At 40.6% G+C, this 15,685-nt stretch overlaps 2 protein-coding genes across 2 annotated transcripts; one reads left to right on the forward strand and one right to left on the reverse strand.

Annotated features, from left to right (window-relative positions):
- Positions 1-200: 200 nt before the first annotated feature.
- Positions 201-7,002, reverse strand: LOC104426377 (E3 ubiquitin-protein ligase APD2). Its single transcript, XM_010039398.3, has 11 exons — positions 6,809-7,002; positions 6,383-6,690; positions 6,123-6,229; positions 5,918-6,043; positions 5,735-5,828; positions 4,733-4,807; positions 4,573-4,655; positions 1,969-2,115; positions 1,710-1,782; positions 1,271-1,622; positions 201-693 (listed from the first exon to the last, which is right to left on the reverse strand). The coding sequence occupies exons 2-11, from the start codon at positions 6,687-6,689 to the stop codon at positions 618-620; spliced, it is 1,440 nt and encodes a 479-aa protein (XP_010037700.2). The 5' UTR covers position 6,690; positions 6,809-7,002; the 3' UTR covers positions 201-617.
- Positions 7,003-12,355: 5,353 nt separating this feature from the next.
- Positions 12,356-13,723, forward strand: LOC104426378 (chlorophyll a-b binding protein CP29.1, chloroplastic). The gene is made up of 2 exons (XM_010039399.3): positions 12,356-12,927; positions 13,167-13,723. Exons 1-2 carry the CDS (start codon positions 12,433-12,435, stop codon positions 13,524-13,526), a joined length of 855 nt encoding a protein of 284 aa, XP_010037701.1. The 5' UTR covers positions 12,356-12,432; the 3' UTR covers positions 13,527-13,723.
- Positions 13,724-15,685: the final 1,962 nt, after the last annotated feature.

Consider the following 15,685-nt stretch of genomic DNA (forward strand, 5'->3'; position numbering starts at 1 on the left):
CCAAGAACCAAGGGAAAAACATTTGGCACTGCTTTATAAGAGTAGTGAGAATGATGCAGCAGCTAACTCAGACAAGCTTTGCGGTGATCATAACAATGGCTGCAAGATTCAACGCTACATCTCAGAGTCATCTCAAAGGAAGCATGTGCAGAAGGGGCTTCGGCTCAGTCGACTGGATAAGCTCAAAAGTGCAACAAGTATGATGAAACTAACCTCATAGCAATTGCCATGGCTCTTGTTGATGACTGTTTTCCAATACAGGATTAGGCCCGCCCTGTAGCATAATGCTTGCTATGCACAGGAGAGAAGGTGCCAACTTTGTTTCAAAAAAACAAAAAATATGTATTCGGTAACAAAATCTTTCCGAGGTTACAGAACCTACATTATGATATCTTCACATTGCTATATAACAAGAAACGGCTTTACAAGTCAATAAAGCCACTGGAACAAATGGGGACATGGTCACATCTATTGTCAAGAATCGCTCAACAACAATTAATTGATCAGTGCCATTCACCAGAAAGAAATCACTGGAGGCAGCACCAAGGATCTGCTTGCCGGTGATTTGGCCAAGGCTTTGGTAATCCATCGAAAAAACTGGATCTTCCTCAATGTTCTCAAACTGTAAAAATTTTCCTCACCTTCTTCATGTTCCTCCGACAGATAGGGCATGTACCAGCTGCCTCAGCTATCCTGTTGCAATTAGTTTAAATTCATGTGTTAAGGTCCTTATATTTTACTACAATTGCATTGCCATAACGTCAACTAAATCTAGAGGAGTAAGAAAAGACCAACTGAACAGCGTTTTCCAACTAATTTATTCAGAACTTGAGGAAGGTGATATGCTAAGCGTTTAAGCCTATTATCCAGTGTAAACAGCTTCTGACCCAAAAAAAAAAAAAAAAATCCAGTGTAAACAGCTTATTATATTCATATACTCCCAATTGGCCGATACCCAAACGTTTCAACATCTACTGAAGAGAAGCTTAAGCCATTTCTTCCACCCATCTTGAACAAGATGTGACACTCCAGCAAATTCAAATAACAGAAGGAGGATGGAAAACAGTTGAAAATATGCATCCCTCTCCTCTCATTCATCTTTTACTCCTTGTGTTTCTTTTATGCACAGCAGAACTTAGATCTTCATGGAGTTCGTAAAGCCCTATTGACAACCTTGATTTCCTTTTATCTACTAAACCAAATAGGTTGCTAGTGTAAATGGGAAACTTTTTGGAACTTCAAAAATAAGATCAGTTTAGAGTGCAGTTACCTTTGTCCACATTCAAAACAAGCCACACAGTGTCCACAAGGAAGAAAGAAGCAGTCCCTGGGAGCATCGAAGCAAATTCCACACAAGCGCCGTGTATTATTACCATTTTCACCATCTCGCGATAGCTTTCCTTCAGGAGCTCCTGCTGCCAAAAGTTCTTCTATATCCTCCTCATCATGTGAATTGGAATCATAGGATGACCCCCAACTAGAGAGATCATCATCTTTGTATGATAGAAGAGGTGCTCTCTGAGCTTCCATTTGCCCATATGTTGCTCCAGTTGCCTCTTCACGACTCCACCGAAATTTGTTCAAGAAATTGAAGGCTAGTAGCATGAGCACCGTCATTCCACCTACAAAAATCAATTTCCCAGAGAAGTGTCAGCAAAGTTTAAAGGCGATGATGATAGGAAAGGATAGAAAGTGAAAATCACTCGTACCAATTCCAACAACATATGTAATCCATCGCGGCCCATAGGACAGTCTTACATACCAGTCATCGCTGGGTGTTCCCTGCAGAAAAAGACAGCTAATTATAGATCTTGATATATAGGGTGTGAGAGACAATCAAGTAATTCAAGATCCTCATGTAACAAAAACCTAGCAGGGCCTCCGTATGGGCAACCCCTTTCAAAATGATCTATACAATAAGTTAAAAGAATACAAAACGATACTAGTCAAGATTTAGTAAGTTCTTACCTGTCCTAGACCAGGAGTAGCTATGACAGCAGCATTTCCTTCGGGGAAAAGAACACTTATACTACATTCACCGTGGGAGAATGTACACTTGTAATAGGCTGAGGTCGTGTTATAGAGGTAAGCCTTCACTCCAAGGTTCAATTGAACCTGTTGAACATAGCAGAAGATGAAAAGTGAGCGACAAGGATAAATTGGAACAAAAAAATATGAAAAATTCAAGTATCCTAGCAAACATCACATGTGAAGGGTACAAATATCTATGATTTAGTTAGGTCCTTTTTACTGCACTCATCTATCTATTGTTATTACTGCCATGAGCTTGAATTCTAAACTGTGCCCAATAATGGTATTTTCTCCCACCAGACTTAAACTAATTTTGAACCGGGAAGTTTGAATGGTTAAGCCATTACTCTGCAGTACTCACTTCCACATAGGTGGTAAGTTGTCCCAAGGACTAGATTGTGCCATCTCCTAGTCCATTCAATTTTCTCATCCTTTTCTCCTTGGTCGATATCATTATTAAACTTAACATCACAATGCACAAATATATAGAGGAGAGCTGCCCCCATGTCACCACGTGGGAGGGGCATTGGGATGTCTAAATGGGGATTCTATCGACTTGTTCTGACCTAGGATGATAAACTCATGACTAGGTCTTACTTCACTACCCATAAACAGAAGAGAACTTCCTTCGTAAATGCATGAATGTGATGTGCTAAATTAACCAAGCAAAATCACATGTCTCTCTTTTATTTAGCTTCATTAGTTTTCTGTGAACTTCATGATGAAAACTTAATACGGTGGTATTTATCCTTTCTAAGAAAATAAAGTTGCATTCTGCAGCTATTGTAATCATAAACTCAGCAGAGACCGACACATGACAGATCAAGAGCAGTGTCATTGTATCTGTATGCAAATCCAATTGAGTCAGGAACTTGTCTTGCTGTAGTCAATTATATAGTAATGAACATATTCTGTGCAAAAGAATGACAGTTACATTATAATTAATTGAAAGTCTAGTTCGTTTTTTTTGCACAGTTATGGTTTAGAGGCTATATCTCACTTCAACCTCTTTCTGCAAGTGTTTAGATGTTGCTGAGATCGAATTGTATCCTTAATTTCAATCTCTTTCAGAAGAAAGTTGACCAGTGGGGATATATGAATGGCAGACAATAACCTCATCTGCCAATCAGTAGAAATAAGTAAAGGATCTCTTTCACTTATTATGCTTCGCCAATATTTATACAGCTCAGAGTTCAATCAAATCATCATTAATGAGAGAAATTTCTACCATCTCCAACTTCAGAACCGACTGTCCATATCCCAAGACATGGAGATTATACTATGCGTATCACTAGACACATACAACTATCACCATTTTCCTCATAATGAATTTCCTTTAGTCTCATTTAATAGGAAATGGTGACAATTTGACAATTACAACTATCCGCTTTTTCAAAAATTAAAGGGAATCATGGGCCTGTTCTGTTTAAAGTGATCACACAACATGCACCACCAGAAGCTGGAGACGTGAGGAAGTAGTGAAAAGATCAGATATATGGATTTCATTATGTTATTCAGAGTTCATTTGCCGAAGCTTTTAAAAAGAAGAAAACAAAAGATAAAAAAGTCACATTAAAACTGTACTTGATCTGAACTGTGATATTCTGAACTTAATCATCTTTTGGAGAATGCGAAAAGAGTGATGATGTAATACTAGATTATGCTTGGAAGGCAAAACTAAAGAGAGAGCAAGCCTGATAGCTGCACGGGATTAGTTGAACTCAGCTGCTCTAGAAAAGTGCAACTAGCATAGATTTCCGAGCATCACATCATACAATAGTTATCAACTGAATAGCAAAAGTTGAGGGTTATGTTCCTCTCATCAAACGAGTGGATCTGTTTTAGAGTGTTAGATCTAGAAGAATAGAGATATATAATATTCAGGGAACAAATAATCTCCAGTTGGAGAATGTTCAGCTTTGGAAGAAAAACTAGAATTTAGCTAAGGAATGAACTATGTAACTCGCAGTGAACTTAGCACAAAAGCTGTCCACCTCCCCAATTATGTAACATCTCCATTAAGTAGGTGGTCCATATATGGAGGAACTGTTTTTATTATTAAGTGGAACTCTAATACCAGCACCTTCAGAAGAGACGATGGCCTAAATGTACAATAACAACCGATTTATGTCTGTACAGGCTTAAGCAAAATAACTACATAATCTGATTGAATCGTGAGCATCCAGATAAAAATGTACTTCATTACCTGATAGGCAAGTGTACTAATGTGAAGGTACGACAAGATACAGAAGCAACAGACATCAGCAGTACTAATCAATTAGTTAAAACAAGGTTTATGGTTGCTCCAGGCCACTTCCAGCTAAATATCTTATGAAGCAAAAGGTTTTCTGTCCAGTCTGGCAGTTAAGTCTTAAGGAAGTGTGAAGTCTGAACAAAGTCAATGCAAATCAGTCTCATAAACAACACAATATAGCAAGCATTCATTCATGGGTAAACTAAACATTTTCCACCTCAAGGTTATCTATGCTTGACAAACCCACAGCTGGGAACGTAGAATTTCAAGAATCATTCCACAATTACCTCCACTGCTTCCGTGTTCAAGTTGCCAACTGCAATATAGTAACTGGAGGATTGATATATGTTTTGCTGTATCATGCCAACCCCTGAGAAAAGTTTATAGAAGACATTTAGTATGCAGTAGACGAAGCAAAATTTAACAAACTCTCAAAACCTTTCTAACCGTGAATAACATTCCACGATAAAGTGGTGTTAGGATATGTTGGGTCCTCACGCCATTGGGCAAGGCCTTCTTCGCCTGCAGTTGAAAGATTAATAGTGTTATTGTCAATGGAGTTCACAAAAAGAGATAAGGAAGTCAGTGTATGTGGCAGACAAATGATGGTTTACTGTTATATGAGATGTATGAGAATTTTGAAGGAAAAGAATCCTCTGACTGACGCAACAATTAATAATTAGGAGAATGTAAAAAAATTGTGTTGGCACAAGGAAGGCAGCGAATTCTAAAAGGCCAAAAAAAAGAAAGAAGAAGAAGAAAAGAAAGCACGATGACATAGGTAACAATGCTTGCAAGTGTTAATTTTTGGAAGCTAACAACGGGATATGTTGATACTCCGAATTTACTAATAATTTTGTCCTCGCATTGGACACAAATAACTATCAGAACTCACAACACATGGATACCTGATTCATGTTTTGGGGAAAAAAAACTCCAACGAGCATTTCATTCACACTTGCTTGTGTTCAGGGATCTATTTAAGCACATTCTGGTAGCATTCACCTACATCTAATGAGTAGTGGCTAGTTGACACAAAGCTTCCCCTTATGAAAGCACGACAACTTGCAATTTAAGTAGTTTCTGTTTAAGGCTCAAAATTTAGGGAATCGATTGGAATATTTTCTCATAGACTCTAATTTCACCTTGTATTGGCTCCTTATGCTATGCAATGATGAAAGTAGGCAGGTACATATCAATCTAACAAACCATCACAGGAAACAATAAGAATATTAACACGATGCAAATAAATCCGTTCATCAATGTGAAGTTCTAATTCACTCTTTCTCTGTAACATCTTGTCACTGACACTGACAATCACCATACTGAAAATTTCACTTGATTGTGAGCAGAGCTTCCATGATTAATCTAAGTTATCAAATTGCAGATGAATGACGACAAAAGTTAGGGCAACGACATTGCAAGGTGGGCGAATTCCTTCAAGTTTACCTTGAGCAATCACAAAGAATACCGAGGAACCTGCAGAGCTCACGTTGTAGGTAACATTAATTTGAGACCCTTTATTCAAGTAATATACCCACTCCTGAAAAAGAAGACATAGGAAATTGATGTCCTGAAGCAAGAAATGAACAATCTAAGTGACATCCATTTTGGAATGTGAAAAAGCCCTGCCTTGCTCGAGTCAGCTGGAACAGAAGCATTTTGAGTTTTGGACCAAGTGGCAGTAACATCCAGAGGAGGAGCTTTCAAAAACCCATATAGAAGTGGCCCAGGCTTGGTATCATCCAACTCCTCCACCTAAATGGAAACAAGCTATATGAAGGGCAGCACGAAAAGTCAACAATTCGACGCTGCAACGAGAGAAACAGTCCATTACCTTCAGGGACTGCACAAAAATGGGATTTGGCTGTACGATAATCGAGGTGTTTGGACCGAGCCTCATGCTCACGGAACCATAAACTCCCAATATCAGAGTCATAGACACTGCAATAATTCGAAGTATGATCATTCACCAAGGGAGGTAAATGCAAACGACAGTAGAAATCAAACCAAAAATAAAAAATAAAAATGGCGAAGCATTTGAATGGCCAGTCGCGCAATCCCAAATGCGAACCGATTACAGGAGCCGATACGCACCGAAGAACCAGAAGGTGAGGACCACGATGATGCAGGACCAGGTATCGTCCCGGATCGCCGCGGCCCCATCGTCGAATAAGGCGAAATTCCCCCGGTACGTAATCCCGATGTGTTGCTGCTGCTCCACCTCAGGGATCTGGAACGGGTGCTCGTCGATTCGCTCATGCTCGTCGTCCTCTTCGCGGACCGGCACCGTCGAGGACGAAGCAGCGCCCGAGGCTTCCCTACTGGACGTGGAAGGAGCGGACGAAGAAGAAGAAGAAGGAGAAGAAGAAGTCGGGTTCGAGCTCTGTCCCTGATCTTCCATTCTATAAGGAGAAAAAGAACGCGAGCTGAAACAGAGGATCGGAGAATCGGTTCCTCCGGAATCGATCGGAACCTAATCCTGACAGCGAGAACGGATTTGGGGGATTAAAAGCGACGCACCTGCTGCGGCTGAATGTCCGCGTCGAGAAGAGGCCATCGGAAAATGCAGGTGGGCGGGGGAATGTGGGCAACCGCCACCAATCGGTCGTCTCTTCTTCGCGGGGGACTGGTAGTTGAGGAAGAGGGGCTGTTATAGGAGGCGTCGGGCTCTGAGTCTCTGACCAATGGGAAGTGAACGAGATGTTCCCGCTCGCCCCAGCCCCAGTGGCGGATCGGTAAATCTGAGAGCCCCCTGTGCTGGCGTGGCAGGGGATGGTTGGAGGGATTAAGGGAAAGCTGTGGGTTAGTTAGGTGACGTGGATGGTTATGAGACTGGGAGCGTCTTTGACTTTCCTAATTCGGTTCCAACGAGCTGAAGAGCTCTTTCAAATTTCACGACAATGAAAGAGCGGACGGAATTTTCGCCCCAAAATTTTTAAAAAAAAAAAAAAAAACCGTCATAAATAGAGATTTTGTTTAAGTATTTTAAAATTTTAAATTATAAAATGAAGACTTTATTTATTATTTAATATTTTGACAGTGATTTTTTCGGTTGTTAACTAGGAGGTAGATAATTTTGCATAATTTCGGAAATGAGTATGAAAAGGAAAAGGTGGAACTAGGTGGAGAAATGAGGAAGTACATGATTTGGATTAATTTAATATTTTTTTGCTCAAATTTTTAGAGTTGAAAGTGTCATTATTTTTATGATTCTTATATTGTGGTCAGTATGTTTTCTTCGCCGCCCAGTCCAAAGGATAACATACAACGGTCTTCCGCATGGACCGACCGACGCGTAAAAATCAGCACAAATCACCTAACCACTTTTTTGTTTTCCTTTACTGGTGTTTCCTTTTTTTTTTTCTCTATAGGTAACCATTTAGGTTGTTGGTTCTGACAATTGCCGTAAGCGTCACGGGTTCCATGTGCTTCTTCCATCTTCTGTGCATCCGAGCTCCGTTCATCGCTGCATTAAAGAAACCATGAAAGCTTCCCTGACATTATTGGGTGCACGCGATGATAAATAACAGGCTTGACTAGTTTCTATCTTTAAAGAGCAATGCATTTTTCTCCCTATTTCTAGAAGAAGGTCGGGAAGATCATTGTAGTGACGCGAGACGCAATAATCTTCGAGATTACCGTCTTAAGGATTTGGGTAATTTTATTAACTATTTGTTTAGATTTTACACAATGTTTTGTGAGATTTGCCGTACTTTTTGAATAGTTTCCGAATGGGTCTGAGCTAGGTTTCTTTAGGATTTTTAGGATGCTATGTTGGTACTTTGTTCTTCTTGTCAACCAGCTTACCTCTTTGACCGATTAACGAACTAAGAGAATTTTCTAAGTTGTGCTTTGATGCGATTGCAACTATGATTTGTGATTCTATTGTAAGTTAAATTCCCCCTTCCCCGTTTCCATGACATTAGGCGGCGTTTGAGAAGAGTTTAGTCGTAGGAAGGCAAAGCTTGACGCTGCCTACTTTGAGGACAATCATCTCACTAACAAAGATCGCGGGATTAGGGTAACAAAGTGGCGCCATCGATCGCACCCATGGTCAATCATTTTGTAAACTTGTTTTGACGGTGAAGTAATTCACATCCAGCTTAACTACCTAGAGGAACACAATTCATATGGATATCGATAGGATTTTGGTTGGAGAAATGTTCATGTTGATTATGATAGCTACAATGATCATGGTGGTCGTGATGGTTGATGTAGACACCCCATTAAAGGTTTTATCAAAGTGAAATGGAAATAAGACATCATTAAAAATTTCACTAAAGGATATAATTTGGTCGTGCTTCTCAAGAGCTTTACCCAATCTCCTCAGATTGGATGGTTAGGTATAAAATTACCGTTATTTTCAACCAAGGCCATGCAATCACGAGGGGTCAAGAATTTTGTGATTTAACTCGATTTATTAATTCCATTTTAAAGATCAAGTCTCAAGCTTTTCAATACAAAGACGATCGGACTTTTTTTGCTTTAAATATTATAATGTTTTTACTACAAATATCACTATATTCATCCTCCACAAAATTATTTAGACTATAAAATAAAAATTGATAACGAAAACACTTTTCATTAATTGATTCTTTTAAGCAATATAAATAATTATTTTAATATAAATGTTTTTCAAATCATTAATTTTTCACAAAGTAAACGAAACTTTTGGATAATTTAATATTGAAAAGTCCAATCTTATTTAAAATTCTAGAGTGCCGCCACATCTCACTTTAGGGAGAATACTTCTAATTTGTGTCTCAGATATAGTATATAATCCACCGTATATCTTTTCTTTTCTTTTCTTTTATTTCTTCTATCTAATTGCTTTCCCATTTGCTTCTTATGTGCACGTGGATTTAGGCATGTGTAATATTGTCTATAACGGTTTGTAGTCTCCTCATTTTCATCTAATAAAGTCACGGCAAGTGATTATTTTGAGTCATTCATTCAAGTTATATTCTATAGCTTTTTCTTTTTTTCTTTTTTTTTTCTTTTTTTGTAGACAAACATCTTGTCAAAAAAACTTTGAAAACTTAAAGTCTTAATGCAAACAGATGTAAAGTAGCGAATAAATTTTAGTCAATATGGACATTTTAATACTATAGCGTTTTCTATGTTACTCATGTTACATTTTTTTAAATATATTTCTCAAGAAGCTATGAAGTTCTATTAATAAATTAAATACCCCCTTTTATCATTTAATTTTTATTGATTCGTTTCTGCCGTGGTCATCTTCCCAAGTACGTTTTTGTATATGATTGAAATCTCCATTAAACTATGTCTATTCCTCAAACAAATGTGATATATGCATGTTAATGAAAATACCAAGCGGAAATATGAGAATGAAATTCTTTAAGGTTTTGCTTTTATTTGCTGGGAAAATCACACTTAATAAAATAAAACAAAGAGTCTCAGAGCGTTACTTTCTTTCGTCAACATGATAGTTGTACTTTAGTCTCGGTTTCAAAAATATATTATTCTTGTCTTTTGAGAACCCATCATACAACACTATAATATAGTTTTTATAGCTTATTCAAAGAGTTATACCATCTTAATTTAACTCGCGCTAGATTATGGTTTCAATCCATAAGTGTTGTAAAAAAAGCTTAGTGGATTCAATTTAACTAAAAACTAACAACTTTTACAACATCTTCTAGTACTCTCACACATGCTTCGCGCTGATTATCGTTAGAAAAATTCTTAAAATCTTCTTTAATTAAAGAAAATTCTTTTCTATTCTCACACATTCAATTTTGCATAAATATCACAATAAATACCACTAAGTATGAATAAAAATTACAGCCCTATGAATTAGCTCAGCGGTTGGAGGACGGAGTAAGCGGGAGGGTGAATAGGGCATGTGATAAGTAGCGCGAAATAATTTTCTCTAAACTTTTTCATCAAGACTTTGATTTTGATTGGAAAAGATTTCTCTCACAAATGCATTTAAAGCTCGAAAATCTTGTTTTTCGATGTGTGTGTGTCTATAAGTTGTCAATTACGGGCAACCTATGCTTTTGTTAGTTGAAAGTATCTTAAAAAGTTGCAAAGTTGTTTCAGGTCAGTATGCCACCTGAACAAAACCCACGGCGTCCACAAAAAACAGGTCATCTCCGGTTGTGTTCCGACATGATGCGACTAAATTAAGGTTTTGCGCTTCCCGCATGCTTTATGGGTTTCCGCAAAGCTGTAATTTACCAGACGACAGATTGGAAATGAAACAGAATCGACAGAAGGGCTTGCCGCTCGACCCCCATATATAGATGGGCCTCTCGTCGAAGGGCCATTTGATATCATTCTCTCTTCGACACAGCAAAGGCTAAGAGAAGAATGGCGGAGTTAAAGAAGCAAATGAAGGAGAAGGCCAAGGACTTGAAGGAGAAGGCCAAGGACCTGAAGAAGCACTTGATCAACCATGGCCGGAAGGCGGTGGGCGCTTGTAAGAAAGGATGGGACAAGCTTCGAAAGAAGATCAATGTCTGATGATCAGGATGGGGCAAGCTTCGAAAGAAGCTGAATGTCTGAAGATCCCGCATGGGTCTGAGTCGTGTCTTTGTTCCTAGAGAACACTGATCGACTTTTAAATTTGCCATGAGTTGCTCTTTGTTTCGGTTTCGTTGCGGAGGTCATTATCTGGCCTTTCCATCTGTTTCCAATGATTACATGTAATCGTTTGAACAATGGATTGCGTTAGTTTTTTACTTGCATAATAATGTATTTTATTGATGGCCTTGGATTTGTTTATTAATTAAATTATGTTTCTCTTTCCATTAATTTAGCTTTACATCGTGTGGCAAGGAAAAATGATAAAGATACAACACTAGTGACATGAAAGGACCGCCATGTCTAAAAGCTCTCCGAATGAAATTGGACATATCATAGGAAGTAAAAATATATGCTATTTCCATATAAAGATTTTTCGACATGGGAAATGATCTTTGGTTGCATGGATTTCATACGACTTGAATTCGTTATGACTTGCTCAATCGGAGCAAGACAATAAGCTTTGTGAATTCTTCATGGATTCTTTGTCTTAAAATTCCTTTTTTCTTACGATTGATGGTAGGTTGCTATGGTAATTGCACTGATCAAATTTCGCCCTTTAGATCTCATAAGTCCATATTAGCTGCGTTTCTTCATAGTGAGGGACTAGGAAATTTGGGCATCATGTGCTTAGTTAAAGTGTTTCTCGATACAACGAATGTAGTTCCTTGTTGCTCGATTTCACCTTTGCCTCCGTTGCATTTGTGCTTGACATTATGGCTCCGGCCAAAAGCTGGGCTGGGTGTTCTTCCCTCACAAATTCATGGCCCCAGGCCCTTTCGATAGAAAAATGGCCAAGGTTAGTTCTATTTTCCAAATTAATTTTATGATCGTTGCATCAAATCAATCATATGTATGTTGACAATGAAAGTATAATATTCTTATCCCCTCATTCAAAAATGAAATAAAAAGAAGGCTCTTCATTTTCATCTATGGATGGACAAAAGAAGAATCATTAATTAAACATCAATAGATTTCCTTTCCTTTCCAACAAACATAAGATGTCATGTATCTTAATTTATCTCGCACTTCTTTTTACGTAATTTTGATTGCATCCAATCAACTTTTGATAGAAATGATCATATCCTAGTTAATAGAAAAAGATAATGATATCGAAATAATATGTTAAGCGAAAAGTATGCTACATAAAAAATTTGTCGCATGAACGCGGCGAGTATTCTAGTCGTCTCGTGACAATTCACTCCCAATATCTCATCCATTCCCATTAGACCTGTGGGGCCCATCGCTTGATCAAAGCTGGGCGAAAGCTACAAAAGATTTTCTCCCACCCTCGACCTCAGCCACATGGATCACCATTTTTCAGCAGAGAGAGAGAATAATTTAAGGTCTCTTTGCTCTATAGTATTGCCGGGGCCCACATGCAGATAAGGAAAGATAAGCCCGAAACTCCCTTCGCCGTCAGATGGATATGCACTCCCATCCGACGTCCCATAACCTCCACCGTAGATTATCAGAATTCTTCTTCGAATCCCAAATAAAACCACCGAAAAAACGCACTGCGATGATCACACCGCCACATCCTGAGCCTCTGGGTCTCCTCCTCCTCTTCTCCTTCTTCTTCCCTACAACCGCCGATGGCCGCCGTGACGACCGCCGCCGCCGCGTCCTCATTCATCGGGACCCGCCTGCCGGAGGTCCCGAGCTCGGGCCGGGTCCAGGCCCGGTTTGGGTTTGGAGCCAAGAAGGCCGCGCCCAAGAAGGCGGCGAAGCGGACCTCGGACAGGCCGCTGTGGTACCCGGGGGCGACGGCGCCGGAGTGGCTTGATGGGAGCCTGGTAGGCGACTACGGGTTCGACCCGTTCGGGCTGGGGAAGCCGGCGGAGTACCTGCAGTTCGACCTGGACTCGCTGGACCAGAACCTGGCCAAGAACGAGGCCGGCGACATCATCGGCACCCGCTTCGAGAACTCCGACGTGAAGTCGACCCCCTTCCAGCCGTACACCGAGGTGTTCGGGCTCCAGAGGTTCCGCGAGTGCGAGCTTATCCACGGCAGGTGGGCCATGCTCGCCACCCTCGGCGCCCTCACCGTCGAGTGGCTCACCGGCGTCACCTGGCAAGACGCTGGCAAGGTCAAATTCCTTTTCCTTTTCTTCGTTCCTTCTGGAATTAGATGATGTAAAAAGGAAAACGATAGAAGATCGTGTAGATGCTTAGATCTGGCATTTTTATCTGTGTAAAGACCTCTGTTAACCAATTCGTGTCAGCATAACCTCGTGTTCGTGAGCTTTATTATAAGACTCCAGCTCTGCATTTTGTTGCCCGGTGAGAAATCTGTAGAAGCTCATTATCTGTGGCCTTTTTGTATCAGGTAGAGCTTGTTGAAGGGTCGTCTTACCTCGGGCAACCTCTTCCATTCTCCATCACTGCGCTGATCTGGATCGAGGTCGTGGTGATCGGGTACATCGAGTTCCAGAGGAACGGCGAGCTCGACCCCGAGAAGCGGCTCTATCCGGGAGGCAAGTTCTTCGACCCGCTCGGCCTGGCAGCCGACCCCGAGAAGAAGGCCACCCTCCAGCTGGCGGAGATCAAGCACGCCCGCCTCGCCATGGTCGCGTTCCTTGGCTTCGCCGTCCAGGCCGCCGCCACCGGGAAGGGGCCCCTCAACAACTGGGCCACCCACTTGAGCGACCCCCTCCACACGACCATCATCGACACCTTCACCTCCTAGAGTCCGAGCTTCAACTTGTCCAGAATCTGTCAGCGATTTGAAGATGAAATGTTTAATGCTATGGTCTTTAACCCTGTAAAAAGAAAATGAGTTTCATCACCCTTTACCCTGTTAAGTAGAATGCGATGTTAAATAGCTAATTATTTGGAAGCCAAACCGGAAGATCTCTTAACTAATCCGATCCTATCCATGATTCACTGGGCGGTGCAGCATCAATTTCTATTGACTCCTCCTATGCTGGGAGCGTCACTGGCCCTGATCAAAGAATATGTTGGCTGCTAAATTGAAGAACAGCCCTCGCTAGCTAAACGCCACTTGCGCGACGGTATTGCGAGAATCTATTGAGTGAAAATGACTTCATTATTTTTGTTTATCTATCAGAAAATCATTGCAACAAACTCGCGGAAGTGAGGGAGGGAATAGAAGTGATCACTCGAGTCAAATTTCGAGACATGCGGTTAAATCGGTAGTGTGAGTCCCTCTCGGACCAAATGACTTTCTCAAATTCAACTACCGGAGGATCCAAAGAGTTATTAACGATTAACATGGCCAATTTATAATCGTGGGAGCCTTAATCACCCCCCACCCCCAACCCGCGCGGGGGCTCTCCCATCGTTGTTCTCTTTTTACTTTTCAATAATTCTCTTTGATTCATTAAATTAATTATTGTATATTTTTCCTAGAATGCTGAAATATCTACATTGAGTGATGCTACTTAGCTATTTCAATTACCCATTATGTTGAACGGAGATTACCATCCGTCAACATATATATGCCAAAATTGACAGGAAATCAATCCTTTTAGGCCCTAAGACTGGGCAACGGGCCATGCGGGCCCGCATTAGGTTTTTTTTTTTGGTCGGTGGCCCGCATTAGGTTGCTGGCCATGCTTAGCTCCTGCCCAGGTTCACTTTAGTGACATGTGTCGTATTTAGCCTCATTTGTTAGACTTTGAAATACTTTAATGTCTGCCTCCTCTCCCTCTCTCTCTCTCTCTTTCTCTCTCTCTCTCTCTCAATGTGCCATGAGAAAGTCCCACCCGCACTGCAAAAAACACACTCTCTCTCTGTCTCTCTCTTTCGTCCATGCTGCTTCGACTTCAATCCTAAAACCACTAAGCAAAATTCCCTCAAGATGGTTTTCTTGTAATTTCATCCTCCGTTATCTCTCTTCTCCAATGACCTGTCTATCTCTAGCTATTGTCTCAGTCCGGTTAGGTTTTCATTTTCCTCAAGTCCTTGCATTTGCTCGAGGTCTCCATCTCCTATTCCCGCCACACGATTTTGATTCGTAGTTTTGTTGTGTCCTCGATTATCAACTAGCTTTAGGGTTTTTCCCTGGGGGGCCTCCATGGTTTCCACCATGACCAAGTTCTCGCTCTCTGTCGCTCTCTCATCCCTTGGAGAAAATATTGTATAGGAAAGAAGAGAGAGAGAAAGAGTGCTACGTTCTTTGCAGTGCATGTGAGACCTTCTCATGCACATTGGATGAAGAGAGAGAAGGAGGCATACATGTTGAGGCATTTCAAAGTCTTTGATGGATGGGGCCAAATATGACCCGTGTTGCTTACTCAATGGACTTGTGTAAAAATGTCGAGTCATCACTAGTGTACCCAATATTTTCTTATAGGCGGCTAGCTTTTAAGACCAGAGCAAAGAATTCCCAATTTTTATAGATTCATCCCCTTCCTCTCTTTTTAACATTTCTTAATATTCACTCACATATCACTTCTGAAAGCTTTTTTTCTCAATAACCTTTTGATGCATTTCTCATTTTTTACCTTTTCTTTACAAAGATTTAATCACATTCACAGTTCTACAATGAAGGACAACAACAACAACCATGTTCAATTATCCCAACACAATTTCGACTTTACCTTGCAATTATCGTGGGTTTTGCTTCATGAGTACAAAGACAACAACGTATACATGCCAGCTCCAATCCCGGCAATAAGCCAAATTCTTTACAGTAAGCCACAGCGATCGACAATTGGGAAGAATCGCAGGGGCGAACATCAGAAGGTAGTCTCCGCCAAGACGTTTTCCTGGATGACACCCCTACCTCCAAATAGCCCCAAGCAATAGGGGCGCCGACTTCGCAAAGAAAAAGGTCCAGTGTTTGAAGGACATTCAGACTTGAGGTCGATACCGATGATAACG

This window comes from Eucalyptus grandis, chromosome 11 (genome assembly GCF_016545825.1).
Source record: "Eucalyptus grandis isolate ANBG69807.140 chromosome 11, ASM1654582v1, whole genome shotgun sequence".
Classification (NCBI taxonomy): domain Eukaryota; kingdom Viridiplantae; phylum Streptophyta; class Magnoliopsida; order Myrtales; family Myrtaceae; genus Eucalyptus; species Eucalyptus grandis.